We start from the raw sequence: 15441 nt of genomic DNA, 5'->3' as shown, positions 1-15441 counted from the left end.
TGAATGAGGAGGGAAACAGTTAAGGAAACAACAAAGATTGGGTAGAACGCATAGCAGGATGGTCTGCCTGGAATGGGGTAAAAGAACTCAAACAATGCTCTGTTTGCTCAACTGTCAGGTCGAGCCCGTCAGAGACAGCAGTAGCACCTCTAGATAATGCATATAAGAAGGGGAAATAAGTTACTACTGCACAGGAGCAACTGCAGCTGGAGAGAGGAGTGAGAACATGTGAGAGAAACAGCCCTGCAGACAGCCAGGTCAGTGAAGAAGGAGATGAGGGACGTGCTCCAGGTGCTGGAGCCCAGATTTCCCTGCAGAGCATGGTGCAGAGCATGGTAAAGCAGCTGTTCCCCAGCAGTCATAGAGGTCCACAGTGGAGCAGAGATCCACCTCCGGCCCATGAAAGACCAGGTGGATGTGCCTGAAGAAGCCTGTGACCCTTTGGGAAGTCTGTGCTGGAGCAGGCTCCTGTCAAGACCTAGGGACCTGTGGAGAGAGACACCCTTGGGCAGCTTTGCTGGCAGGACCTGTGACCCCATGGGGGACCCACACTGGAGCAGTCTGTTCCTAAAGGACTGCACCTTGTGGAAGGAACCCCTACTGGAGGAGTTCATGAAGAGCTACAGCCCATGGGAAGGACTCTAGCAGAAATTCATGGAGGTCCATCTCCCATGGGAGAGAACCCACACTGGATCAGAGAATGAGTGTGAGGAGTCCTCTTCCTGAGGAGGAGGGAGCAGCAGAGTCAATGTGTGATGAACTGACCTCAAACCCCACTCCACATCAACCTGGGCCACTGCAGGGAGGAGGTGGAGAAAATCAGGACTGAAGTTGGAAGGTGTTTTTAAGATTTAGTTCAACTTCTCACTGTCCTACTCTGTTTTGACTGGTAATAAATCAAATTAATTTTCCCTGTGTCCAATCTGTTCTGCTCATGATGTTAATTGGTGAGTGATCTCTCCTTGTCCTTAAATCCCTTCATTATATTTTCTCTCCCCTGTGCAGCTGAGGAGGGAGTGATAAGAGTGGCTTCAGTGGGCATCTGACATCCAGCCAGGGTCAACCCAGCACAGATTTGAATGAGGTCAACTGCAGTGACCCAGCTAAAGGAGAAGCAATTAGCAGTAGGCTGACCCCTCTTACCCTTCCTCCCCAAAACCTTCACTGCTCCAGGGGACAAAAAAACCCAAAAAACAACCAACCCCCCTCCCCCACCTCCCACCAGAAAAAACAAGATAGAAAATTGAGATTAGCACTAATTTGCTAATTAGATGTGATTCAATGTGGTTTTTTTTAAACAGTTAACTCTTCTCTTTTCTGCTACTTCATTTTTAGGATATGCACCACACCTTGCCTGTGGTTGATAAGGGAGGATTTGAATGCTGTTTACCATAATCTTTTAGTTCATCTTTTGGTGCATTGTTACAGAGACCCCTGACTAAAGCAGAGATAGTGTCTATAGGTGACACCATAAAGTTAACAGCCACATAAAAGAAATACTTTTGAGGAAAGTCCTGATCCATGAGGACTGAGATGCCCTGAGAGGGCACTCTTTGGAATATATTCCGTAAATCAAATATATCATGAGAAAATCTGTGGATCTTTTCTGCCTGCATGCAGCACATTATTCCCTAAAGAAGCTGGTACTCTAATGGTTGACAGCTAAGAGGAACAGGAATAATTGCAGGCTGCTGCCACCTCTGTCTCAGAAAGTTGCAATGACTTCTAATACTGGGTAGATTTGCTTGCTTGACAAATTGGGAAGAGGATATACAGAAGAAAATGTTATTTGTTTTTTATCACTGTTATTCGGTATTTATCACTAGTAAAAAGCAAAACCATAGATAAGCAAACAAAATGCTTTAAAAAGAGTAAATAAAACTCCTGTGCAATCATGGTACTGTCTGTTGCTGTGCAGGAACATGAGTGTGTGTGTTAATTGCCCTCCTGGCCATAAGGAGGACGTGGCTGAAGTTGGGTCTGTGTTGATCAGTGACTCTGTGCTGCCTGAGAAACTGGATGCTAAACAACCTCCTGTCCTTCACATAAATAAATGAATTTATATAAAAATAAATTCATATAGATGATATTTATAGGTGTAAGTTGAACACAGTGTCCTGGTTTTTTGGCAGGGATGAGACAGTAGTGGCACATGAAGGAGGAAGTCTGGCAACAGGCCCCAAGCTGATGTAAATGCCGCAGGGTTGCCAGGTGAGGTAGTGTCTGGGAGCTGAAGATATTGCTGTATATAGGACAAACAATGCAGACTGGAGCATCTAGCACTGCTAAACACCAGGGATATGTAACCACACAGAGAACCAGAATGATCATTTTCACAACAGCTTAATGGATTAAAATACTTTCAGAAGATTTTAGGATTGTTGCTCTGTGTCCGTTGTCACAATTTTTGGATTCCCAGCCCCATCACAAAAATTTTTCCCTGCCTGCCAGGCTAGGCTTCATTTTTAAAACAGAAACAGAACCTGAGTAAATGGACCTCTCACCTCAGAATATTTTACATCTTGTCATGACACCACAGACCTGCAGGAATCTCAGTGGAGGGAAGTTTCTGTCCAGAATTTAAAAGCGCTTACTTTGCTCCTGCTGCTTTTCATCTCTTTTCTCTCCTCCTGGTGTGTATTTTCCTGCCCTGCTGACTGTGGTGCTGCATACTAATGGAGCAATACTTGGCCCATCCCCAGAGGAAGTTGTGTGCAGGTTTATTGAGGAACAGAGGGGTCAGGAGGAATTTCAGTCCCTCCAATAACTCTCCTACTGGTGGGATGCCTTCAGGTAACAGCACAAGATTTGATCCCAGCCATTTTCTATTGTTAAAGCCCTGCTGAAAGAGCACGTATCCAAAGAAACTTAGCCAACACTCTCTCCCTCATTATATATATTTATTTATTCCAACAGCTTACAAAACTATAACGCTTATGTTTTCTAAAAGTGCTTAGAGAAGGAGGCCTGTCCTGCTAAATCTCTTCTGCTTGTGAATCGGGCTGACAACCCGCAGATTTTGTTTCTTGCTGTAAATAGGTGAGGAAGACTGGGCTGATCTTCCAATACAGATAAGTGATTTCCTTCAGGGGGTGTAAGTAGAGTGGCAGAAGGGTTTCATTTTCATTCCTCGCGCGATTATTATCAGCTCCTTAGCAGCACGACCATTGGATTGCACAGTATGCTTGGTGAGAAAAGCCTTTTGCCCCAGGATAATTTCCTTTCATTCCTCAGGCCAGCGCAAAGGTAATAAAGAAGCTGAGGACCTATTCAGCTGAGAGAGCCAAGCATTTGTGTTTCAGCATTTGGTGTTCCAGGTCAGATAGCGACAAGTGGGCAAACCCTAAATTGGAATTAGGTTGATTATTATTTATCCTTGTCTCCACGTCTCGGGGTGGGTGGGGTGTTTTTCTCCCCCGGCTGCCATCGGAGCAACGATGCCGCCCTCTCCCGGCTCTGCGCGCTGCAAAGCTGCCAAAACCTCTGCATTCCCAGCACAGCCAGCCACCGCCTGGCAGGCAAACAGGGGGAAATAAAACCGGGGAAAACAAACAACAAACAAACAAGCACCAAGGAGAAAATGGGAAAAAAATTTTAAAAAGGTGGGGGAGGGGGGGAAGGAAAAAAGGCAGAAAAAATAGAAAAAAAGAAAAAGGGGGGGGAGGGGGAAAAGAAAAAAAGAGGGGAACAAGAAGAAAAAAGGAAAAGCATAAAAAAAAAGAGAAAAAGGAAAAAGAAAAATTAAAAAGAGATAAAAATAGGGGGAGGGGAGGGGAGGAGAGGAGAGGAGAGGGACAGGGAGAGGGAGAGGAGAGGGTTGTTCTTCAGTGAGGTGGTGGCCAAGCACTGGAACAAGATCTCAGGGAAGTGGTGATGGTCCCAAAGCTGTTGTTGCTGTTCAATAAGCACTTGTGCAATGATCTTAGATACATAGTTTCACTTTTAGGTTGTTCTGTGTGGAGTCAGGAGTTGTACTCAATAATCCTCATGGGTCCCCTCCAACTGAGAATATTCTATGATTCTAAATATTAGCACTAAGGCTCAATCCCACTTAGTTACTGTGCTTGCAAGACAGGATCTCAAAATACAATAGCAATATATTAGCAATGCTAACATTTGATGAAATAAGGCAAATAGACTTTAGTTGTACCATATTTTTTTCTCATTAGGTTTTTCTAAAAGAGTATCAAACCACTGTATGAACTGCCAGTGCTGAAACAGTATCAGTTCCAGGTACCAATTCTTGCTTCTGGGGCAGGGAACATTTTATGCCACACACAGTGTAAGCAGCAATGTAAAAGACAGACAGGGAAGGGATACAGAAAACATTATCTCCATTTCAGAGTTCAGAAGAGAAGCACAGAAAGACTAAAGGGAACACCCAAAGTCACTTGTGCACTGGGCTGAGCTGGGGATATTGTATAAAAGCATAAGCACTAGATCTGTTCCATCATGGCATTTCAAGAAGCAGGAGAGGAGATGAGGGCAGATGCCTCTATGCTATTACTGACATAACATTTTTCCATTCTTACTTGTAGGGATTGTGGAGAAACAAAAACTTTCCTCCTAGTGTCATAACTGCTTGGAGGTTCTCCTGACCTTTGTTTCCCCCTCCCATTTTCCAGGTGATTAAGCTGTACAGTCAGAAAGCATGCCTATAATGCCAAGAAGCCAGCAATTTTAACACCACAAAAGGATAATTGTGTAATACTTCAGGCCATTTTAGTTTCAGCACAGACTGGCCCTCAGCTGGTGACTACAGAGCGCCAACAGCTCCCAGCACAATGACTGACAGAACTGGGACATGGCAAATTGCACTTTCAAAGCCTGCAGCAGAACAAGAGTTAGGGGACTCGCTTTGCATTAAAACAGGCTTGTGCCATATTCTTAGAACAAGTGATAAAGTAGGACAGCACATGACTACTTCCCTTCTAAACCGTTCCACTTGAAACATCTTTCATCCACCTCTCATTCTCCTTTGCTGGCTTGTGAAAGACAGTTGCCCATACTACTAGTGTAACATTGCCTGAATTATTACACTATACCACACATTTGTACTAAATTAAAGAGATTTTTGCTACCTGCAAATGTCACATCAACTGGAAGAACAGCTTAGGTTGTGATATCCATCACCATCAATGTGTGAGTAACCTCAACTGAGTGGTAGTACAATTGAGCCTGAGTATATTACTGCTGAACTAGAGGTCTCAGTGTTGTACCTGTAAAGACTAAGCCATAACTGAGGCACTCAATTGTTCAATATTTTGACCCTCCCCCCAAAATATTTGCTCACATCTTCACTAATTGGGTGCTCTGTAACATTCCAAACCTGTATGTATGTGATGCTGCCTCAATGTCAGCAATTGGGGCACCAGAGAGAAGATCCTGAATTAGAGACCCTGGAGTTAATCAGAAGTAAATATATAGGTCAAATCTAGGTTGTCCACTCTGGGCAGAGGAATCTGAGTTGCATTGCTCAGCTTCAGGATGTTTCTGCATTTTTGCCAGTTACTATCGAACTTTAAAAGAAGACTTAAAAAATAGTTGATCCTTTTCCCACAGATCCTAGGAACTTTTGACGACTTTTCTCAGCTGTGGTGTGACTTCCCCTGTCAACATTCTCCCTGCAGGATATCCCATGGTCTGAGGCAAGGAGCCCTTCCTTGGGAAGGGAACTTGAACTCATCCAGAGCAGGAACTGAAAGGAACGCAACATCTCTCGCTTTCCTGGACTTAAGGTAAGCAACTGCTATTACCAAGACAGGCTTAAATAAAAATTACAAAATTTAGGGCAAACTCCTACTTTCAAGAGATCACTTACCTGCAAAGTAATTAGAAAATTCCCTCCTCTGGTTCTGAGCCAGCCACTCAAGAGAGGGGTAAAATATCTGACATCTCCTCTTGCCACCTAGTTTCTATCAGGCAAGTAGATGTGGAATGGAGGACCCGGGTCCTCACTCTAGGAAAGGAGGATTTGATAACTCAAATGCTTTTCTTCTCTCAATTCTGTCATGTTCTGGATGTGTGATTAAACTCTGAGTTGTTGAGTCCTGGTGACTCAGTATGTGTATAGTAAAACTAGTTTCCTGTTCCTGGACCTTTTTAAAAAAATCAGTATTCATTTCAGCTTGTGCTGACAGCTGAAACTGTAAGAAATATTAAACTAATATTTTTATTTTCAGAGTGTGCTTTGAACAAGCAGCCTTAATTTAAGTGTTATTTTAGCAGTTCATTTCTCAAAAATAACTGAATCATTCTTTCCAAAATCCATGTACAAGCTGACTCATAACATGAAGCTCCACTCAAGCCATGGCATAGCCACAGTGGATTAAATGCAAAAGTAATTTTCTCATTTTTCATGGAGACCACTCTCAGTGGGAAAAAAAACCCAGAAAGAAATCTTTTAGAAGTAGCTAACAATCAGACTAAAAGCAGGGGCAGCCTGGAGAATGGATATTTATGTCTTTAATTCTTGAATGGCTCTAGAAAATTCTGTATCCATGACAGAATTTTCTATTCAATTACATGGGGTGATTTAAATACATAAAAAAGTAATTACCAAACTTCTGTTAGATTTTGCTTAAAGTATAGTCAAAAGAGACTATGATTTAACTGAGACTAGAATTTCAGACATGCTTTAACATGTTTTCAGTGTTGCTCCCTGGAGATTCATCCTGTACAGATCAGGTTATTTAGAGATTAAATACCTGGAAACAAGAGAGTTACAATATGAAATACATTCAAAAACCTGGAATTAATTTTATAACTTTTGCTAAGAGAACTGATGACACACAGCACAACTGGCCCAACATTTATAGAACTGCTTGTAATTACTTTCTACTACAATAGCTTCCTGTCTACTACTATGTGGGTAACCATTGACTCACAACAGTAGAAATATCACTTTGACTCAATACTACTAAATGCCATTTTCAGAAAAGGAAATACAAGCACTGATGTGACCAACAAAAATGGAGCAATTATGTAGTTTGGTATCTGCTTTATGCAGTTTGAGGCAATTTTTACAAATTCCTTTAAACACTACGAAATGGAAAGTGTGTAAGATGTAAACTAATTTGAACCTGCTTTGCCATTATGATGTTAAGCAGTTGACAAGTTCTGATATAATCAGTGGTACAAAGGTCCCAAAGTAAAATACTAAATAGTCACTACATAAAATATCACTTTAAAATAGAGTTACACTTGGTAAGAATCCTAATTTATTAATAATTATGTGTCACTAAAGAATAAGCTGATAAAGGATTTTCTCTCACACATTTCTTGCCTCTCCCTTCCATCACACTGCTAAGCCCATGTGAGCTGAGCCTGCACTAACAGAACTGCAAGACTCAGTGCAGGAGAAGCAATCAAGGATGGAGTGACAACAAAAGCACCAGATGCCACTGATGCCTCTTCCACACTTCAGTCCTCAGGCATCACAGCAGAACAAGGAACCCTCCTGACTCCAGGGTTTCCTAGTAAAGACAGATTTGAAGAGGCACAGCCACTCTCCTAAGAGATTAAAAATAAAATGCTGATACATTCTATTGTCAAATAAACCTGTAAGATCAGAATTACATAGTGTTAGGGTATTTTACTCCAGTTATATGGTCTAGATCACATTCATTTAGCCTAGCACAAATCTCACTTAGTTAATCCTCAGGGTAAGTTCCTTTCAAACAACTTTTTAAAATGAAATGTTAATGAAGGCCCATATTTTAATCTTCTATCCCTCATTTATAAAGTGATTTTTAAATATCATTGAAAGACAGCACTTGGATACTAACAGTCCACTGCAAGGACTTCTACTGAGAAAACAAGGTGAAAAAAATAGCCCCATCCCCAAACACAGAAATTGTACCAAAAAAAAGGCCAAATAAAGGTTTGTAACAAATTTTACTTATAGAAAAGCATCATTTTAGCATCATTTCACAATAAAAAGGCAACATCTGTTGGACATTATAAAGACATGGTATATCAATTCAGAATGCAACAGGTAAAGCGCACCATAATATTCAGTGTAAAAGGTTTGTGACACACTATTGTATTTAGCCAGTTACTCCTGGTGCCTCTTTGTGGATATTTTCTTAATTACAGGATATTTCCTCTCTGCTTCATACATGCCAAAAGTATATTTTGGAATATAAAAACATGTAAGTGTTAAAATACATTGAAATATGCCAGAAAAATCAAACCCAGGACTCATTTCTCTCTATACACAAACAGCTCTACCTCGTATATAAACTATCTGTCCCATCATTGTACTCCCCCTTATAAAAAAAGATTAAAAAATGTCTTGATGCAGAAAATTTTTCCATCTTCTCACTTCTGCATTCATGCAATTTCATGATCAGGTTTCCTTTTCCAAATACTAAGATGTAAAATTAACAGTTACTTTTCCTGGGGCTTTTCCAACATCTTCAGTGCTAATCTTCCAACCATTAGCAAACTGTATAAGGGGGAAAAAACCATATAATTTAATAATAATAACAACAATCTGTCAATTCCTTTTCAGGTATTTCATCCAAGTGATGGATGGGAACAAAAATAATACACAAAATATCATTCACTCCATCTGAGTTTAATTAAGTGAATAAGAAATCACACACAGGAGGTTAAAAAAAAAGTATTGTACCTGACACCAGCAATTAGCCCTGCAGGCATGAATTTTCTGGAGTGGTAAAATCTTGTTCCCATGACAGCAGTCAGTGCTCCAGAAGTAACTTAAATGAGAGATTGTACAGTCCAGTCAGCAGAGATGCATGTGTGGGAGAAACATAATTAAAAACTAACAGAACAGGGAGTAGTAGCAGCATCAATAAAAAGAGAAACAGGGTTACTTCACTTAATGGACAAAGAGAGTCAATAAATTGTGTAAATTTTAAAATGCCTCCGTTTGTAAAGAGTAAGTATTCTATATAAAGTTCAAGCAGACAGTGCACTCAATATCCTCCTGCACATACTTCTCAAATTTGTTTTTCAAAATGTGCTCTTTTTGAGACTGGAAATAATTTATGATACACTGCTCTAGAACTCACTCCTTCCACACACAGGCAAATCACTAAACTTGCGCACATATTTCCCTCACTTCTCAAAAAAAGGAGAGAGCATTTGTCTAACTTGTAGTAATCATGTCTAATATGTAGCATCATGTTTAATTTGTAGTAATGTTCTGAGAATTAACTAATCTGTTTTCTAAAGACTTCAAAAGGGAAGTGTGCTAAGCATTACCAAGGTGAGAATTAATTGTCCCTGACCACTGGACACAGAGACAGGAGCCAGGTAGTTTCACTGACTCAGTAAGATAGAAAGGACAGCCCCTGGAACATAGTATCTCAAATACAGACTGAATGCTAAAAAACTGTAAGGAAAACATACACTGATGGAATCCTTATCCTTAGTATGCACCTGCTACCCAGTGGTAACAGCTACACACATGTTTCAACAACGTCCTAGCCATGACATCCTTCCTACCTAACACCAAGCGAAATATTGTCACTGAACACTTACTAATCTCACATAATGAGATATGTAAGAGACTGGGACCATAGTCCAGCACACAATAAAACAAAAATATTTCAGTATTAAAATGCTTCAAGCTCTAATTAGTAGCCTGTCTTCAAAATATGCACACCTCAAAATGAAATTTTGTTTCAAACAGCAGCAGAACACATCTTCTTGAAAAACTTTGAGGCATGAAGAGGAAGAGACTCCATATGCTACTGAGCTACAGAAATGTATCTGTCTCACATTTGGGAAAACACTTGACCTCACACTTTTTCAGCTTGCTGTATCAGCAGTTTATTATGTTATTAAGGCTTGACCATGCACAGCTTTTGGCCTGGCCAGTGGAAGTGGATTGCCTGTAAACAAAGGTGAAGTGGAGAGAAAAGCTGGGCATTCCCCTTTGACTTCTGACTTGCACATGTCAAAGAGCCAGATGCTCTGTCACTGCTTCAGAGGAAAAATGCTGTAGTCAGTGGTGGCTCTTTAAACACTGACTAAGCAGTAACTCTCCACAGTTACCTTCTAAATCAGGGGAAGGGAAGCTCCAATTCTGAGAAGGAAGAAACAGCATTACTGAAGCTTGCTTCTTTCTAAAATCTCCCCAGGCATCAACACCTTTGTAATTTCACATATTTGTCATTTATAAAAATAAGCCAATCACAATCTCTGCCATTTTCTGTGATAATAAAATAGTCTGCTAGGGGTATGGTCAGTCTGAAGGGGAATCCCACTTCCCAAAATGCTATAGCCTCCTGCAGGATGCTCAAAGTACAAGGTTCCAGGCAAAAATAGGTCAGAAATCCATTTATTAGCACTTCCCTTGCACTGTGATCCTTCAAACACATCAGTATGAGACAGATCCACGTTGGCAGCCACCAGTTCAGTTAAGTTTAGACAGCACTGAAGTTAGATTTGTAACACTATCTGTGTTTAACTCTTCTGCAAAGACTTTTAGGTACTAATTTTAAATATATAGGGTAAATATAATCATTTTCAAATAAAATTTTAAATTACTTACTCAGAGAAACCCAAATGTTATTTGGATTCTGTGAGACCTGATAAGCACCCAGTCCAGCCAAACTCCCAAAGAAAAGGCCAGCAGCTAGTGATGGAACACTACCTGAATAAATAGAAGATAATGCATTTCTTAGAAACTTAAAGATTACCTTGGTCAGCAGCTTAACTATTTTGTAAAACACCAAAAATTATAAAAATAAAAAAAAATATGGGCATTCATCATTCATTGACATAAAGAAGATTAGAGAAGGGGGTTTTTAAGATATTGAGAACATGCTGATCAGCACAAAGAACCACTTCAATTACTCTTGCATAAGATACATACAGAATTAGTATTTAGTTCTCCAACAGCAAAGCCATTAATACATCCATGATTGAAAGAACAGTGAGAAAAGCAAAAGAATTGGTGTTTCCCTTGCACAAACCAAAGCATGTTGCTTCAAAACAGTTTTATGAAAATTCTTCAAGAGGCAGTAAAATAGAATGACTAAATTGTAAGAATTTAAGATCAGAAAAAAGAACGTGTGAGTGGAATTGGGCAGGAGGGCATTCAAAGAATTGCCAAGGAGCAGGGCGTAGCTGAACAAGAGAGGTCATATCTCCTAAGTACACCTGAGATTTGATCCAAAGGTAGCTGCAGCCTTTGGAAAAAGGTTCCCTGAATGCACCTCAACTTTGAATCAGGTCCTTAATATAAATGATAATCCCAAGCTACCAGAAAATAAAGGATACCACATCTAAATTGGTGATTTATAGAGTATATCAAGTAATGAAGTAGCATGATCACTGTGAGTGGTGAATGCCCTCCATAAGGCCAACAGAGGATTAGGGACTTAATGCTACAGAAGGTGGTTCTTTATACATTCAATTTCTGAGGTCACCTTTCAAAGACTTGAGATTGAAAAACTAAGTTGATAAAGATCTTCTCTCAATGTTAAAGGAGGACTGCATATTGCTTCCAGAAAGTAATCATTTTTCAATCATCAACAAGGTTGCTGTAATATTGCTTTGTATCCTGCTTATGGTATAAAAAGCAAGATACAAAGATGATTGAAAGCACCTGATATACTTGCCATGTGCAAGGAAAAGGTGCACACTCTACTAGGTGGCTGCTTTGCAGAGAATATGAGTTTAAAATAAATCTGTGGGAGCTACAATGCTTTCCACAAGCCTGGGAGCTAAGAAACAACCATAATTTCCTTGAATTTTACCTCAAGGCATTGTTTAAGTAGATATGACACATACACTTCTAGGACAACCACATCACCTCTGGCTCAAGAAGTTCCTACATCTCAATACACAGGGATCCAGAGAACTTGCTAAATGAAGACAGAAAAATAAATCACTCACTCACTCACTCACTCACTCACTCACTCACTCACTCACTCACTCACTCACTCACTCACTCACCCTTTGATTGCCATGTTCTCATACTGCTCCAAAGGCACCTACTACTGCCCCGTCTGTGTGGGTAGATCTGGTTGTAAAACAACAGATCAAATCAACTTAGTTCTATGCATGAAAGTTCCATTTTCTTTTGGTTTCCCCAAGTTATAATAAGGATATAATAGCTCCTTTGTATGGTTGGTTTTTTTTTTCTCTCTCCAGCAGTTACCATAAGAGTTTCTGTTCCCCTTCAATAATCCTGTGACCTGGATTCCCTTGCCTGAACATAACCACGTCCTCCCAATAGGGTTCCAAAGGACAAAAAAGACACCCATCATTTCATAATGGCCTTGGAGAAATACAGATGCAATGAGTTATTTAAGTTCTCAGTATTGTTCCTTCTGTCCTAAACTCCACTCACAACACTCACAACAGAGGATAAATCTAGGCCAATGGAAAACAGACTGGAATAGGCACTATCATCTGTCTAGTCAAATGCATTGGTTAGAGTCTTACTGAATTCAGCAATGTCCCTTCCTATCATAAAAACTAAGACGGCTTAGGGATTTTCAAAGCTGTAACAGACAGTGTTGCAGCAGAAATGAATCCACAGTTCTGTCTGGAGGAGGGCAAACTCAGAAAAAGGGCAGGAAATGAAAGCAGTAGGTCAGAGGGTAAGCTTATGATGCAGAGCCCAGAAGAGAAACAAGTTTAAGGACTGATTTGCACTGCTCAGCTCTACTTGGAGAAAAGATAGTTCTGAAAGCTCTCTGCAGCTTGCAGTATACTGTTATCATCAAAGATTAAAACAGGAATAAATCTCTTAAGGAGGAAAAGTAGTGATTTATGTCACTTGAAGATATAGAACACTTACAGAATGCTTGTATTTTAAACAGCAAAGAAAAAGCCTTTCTGAAGCAAACTTATGACAGTTCACCCAAAGACCACAGAGCAGATATCAGCATCCTCCAGAAGGCAGATTATGGCCTTATCAGCCCAAAGCACCAGCTCAACTCAAAATCCAGCACACCCCACCAGCAGCAAGTTATCAGCACATGGCACAAACCGATAAAATTTACATATGGGTCAACTTCGAGATTAGGAGGTTTTCGTAAAAAGCTGCCCAGCTCACACCAAGTTATTGGGTAGGGGGAGGAGGGGTTGGGGGGGGGGGGGGAGGAAGAGGGAGAGAGACAGAAGCACCTTTCGGCACCCTACCTGCTTTTGCATAGCCAATGATCCCCCCTGATGCCACCAGGGCGGCGTAGCCAAAGCCGAGCCAGTCCACTGCCATGCCGAACACTGGAAGAGAAAACTGGGGTGAAGCTCAGCACCTCTTAACCTTTTTCACGGGAGGAAAAATTAAAAAAGCAAAGCATTTTGCTATGGCAAGCTTTTCCACGAGCAAGACCTGCCTAAAGCCTCGGACCTGAGGCGAGCAGGCGGCTCTGTAGGGAAGGCAGCCCCGGGGGCACAGGGACACTGCCGCGTCCCACCTGCGCGGCCGCCCCACTCCGCAGCAACCGGGGCGGAGCAGGCGGCGGAAGGGGAGGCCAGGCAGCCACGCACCGCCCAGAGCTTCCCTTTTCCGGCTGTTGTGGGGAAGGAAAGGAAAGCTCCAAGCGCGAAACCCAAGTAGAAACTCACCCCAGAGGCAGGGCAGGGTGAGGCCCGCAGCCAGGGGTTGCGGAGAAGGAGGCGCTGGTGTCTTTGCACCTACGTGCGGAGCTCCTGGGAATCCCCGGCACGGCGGGAGGCGAGTGTCGGGTGTGAAAAACGCCAATCACTTGTTCTTAAAATTGTAAAAGTTTAATAGTTATAAAATGGTTATAAAAATAGTAATACAATTAGAGTAATAATAATTTGGATAATTTGAATTAGGACAATATGAGACAATAGAACCAAAGAGTTACGGACGTCCGGGTACCTTTTTTGGGCAGCACGAGCCCGAAAAAGGACACCTAACAGAGGATTAACCCTTAAAAAACAATAGCCTGTTGCATATTCATACACTTCATACATGATGCATAAATTCCATTCAAATACAGGACTCTGTCTGGTCAGTGTCAACTTCTTCCTCTGAATCCTAACAGCGCCTTCGAGGCGGGAAGAAGTTCGTTTCTTCTGATAAGAGGGCAATAAATTCTTTTTCTCTGAAAGATTTAGGTGTCCTCTGGCTGCTATCTCGCTGCGAGTCCTTTCTTTAAAAAAAGTATCCTACATAGCATAGTTTCTATTTTAACATTTTTTATAACCTAAAACTATATTTAACACAGTACTTAAGAGAATACAGCATTACTTTCTAACACAACACATATAATATTCATTTTAATACTTGCAAAAAGCCAATCATAAAATACATGCATTTTTCACACTGGGGATTCCCGAGCAAGCCCTGGTGCCTACAACTGAATCAGTACAGACCAGGTTTTGTGCTCCTGTTCAGTGAGGGGCAAAGCTCCTGCGGAACTTCAGCCGTGTGCACCTAATCCGTCCCGGTCCTCATCCAGAAGTGGGGTTACGTGGTACAGCTGAGAATTTGGGCTTGGGTTTTGGTGTAGCATGAGCTACAATTCTGGGCAGCCTACAGGCTGCTTCCAGCTTTGATCAGTAATTTCAGTATAGCTCTTGTACGGAACACGTAGAGGATTTCTAGCACCTCCAGATGACAAACTAGTACACCAGAAAAAGCAGTCTGCTGTAGAAGTTATTCAACAGTAGGAGATGGAAAACATCTTGTAAAGAAAATGTTTGGCTTTTTTTTTGGCCTGGAAAAATGTAGAGATGACTACTGCCTACAAAGCTAAACTCTTTCTCTTTTCTGAGTGCTGAAATGGATTTTCTTCATATAAATTGATGATATTACTTGAATGGTTCCATGGATGTTTCACCATATAGAAAGAAAAAGTACTCCTGTAGCCAGATCCCTAAACTGAAGGGATTTGATTCCTCTTCATAATAGAAGGCATAAAACATGAGAGGCCTGTACTTTCTGCAAAACGCAGCTTTCTGTACTGCATTTCAGATTTTGCCATCTTTGTTGGCCTCAGTGGTTTGAGTAGGAATCTCCTCCCTCTGTGCAAAGTGCCATAACCAACACATATTTAAGCTATGGCATTATGGAAATACCATACAGATGGTATTTCCTTTTTAATTCAAGCTATGTAATAGCTATAATGTTCAAGCTTCACTGGGCTCTGCTTTGTGATCCAGCACAGGGATTTCCCAAAAGGGGAAGAGGAAACTGGTAGAAATCCACAGCTGCTGGAGCTGTTGAACTCACCTGGGGCTCAGGTGAGATGCTGCTTCCTGAGCTGTTGCTCCTTGCAGCTATGGCTCCATCTGCTCTCCCAGTGTCATGCACACCCACCCCTTCTGACAGGGACAGCTTTGTCACTGCTGCCGTTTCCTCTCTCTGCACTGCTGCCTCCCCTCTACCATTCTAAGCAGTTCCCTGAAAACTAGAATGGAAAATGTGCTGAAAAGGAAGATGTACACAAAGATACAACAACAACAAATGGCAAAGTACTC

The 15441-nt window shown here is 41.3% G+C and overlaps 1 protein-coding gene across 4 annotated transcripts; it reads right to left on the bottom strand.

The window, feature by feature from the left end:
• Window positions 1–7877: 7877 nt before the first annotated feature.
• Window positions 7878–15441, bottom strand: LOC118695383 (transmembrane protein 14C-like). Of its 4 annotated transcripts, XM_036396902.1 has the most exons (6): window positions 15194–15441; window positions 13558–13702; window positions 13129–13212; window positions 10526–10627; window positions 8636–8723; window positions 7878–8449 (listed from the first exon to the last, which is right to left on the bottom strand). In XM_036396902.1, exons 3-6 carry the CDS (start codon window positions 13202–13204, stop codon window positions 8392–8394), a joined length of 324 nt encoding a protein of 107 aa, XP_036252795.1. In that variant the 5' UTR covers window positions 13205–13212; window positions 13558–13702; window positions 15194–15441; the 3' UTR covers window positions 7878–8391. The 4 variants fall into 4 exon arrangements, with proteins under 4 accessions (XP_036252795.1, XP_036252804.1, XP_036252813.1 ...); XM_036396911.2 differs by lacking the exons at window positions 13558–13702; window positions 15194–15441 and adding an exon at window positions 13407–13424; XM_036396920.2 differs by lacking the exons at window positions 13558–13702; window positions 15194–15441 and adding an exon at window positions 13322–13412.

The sequence above is a fragment of the Molothrus ater genome, chromosome 1 (genome assembly GCF_012460135.2).
Source record: "Molothrus ater isolate BHLD 08-10-18 breed brown headed cowbird chromosome 1, BPBGC_Mater_1.1, whole genome shotgun sequence".
Classification (NCBI taxonomy): Eukaryota; Metazoa; Chordata; class Aves; order Passeriformes; family Icteridae; genus Molothrus; species Molothrus ater.
This window is presented reverse-complemented; position numbering and strand designations above follow the sequence as displayed.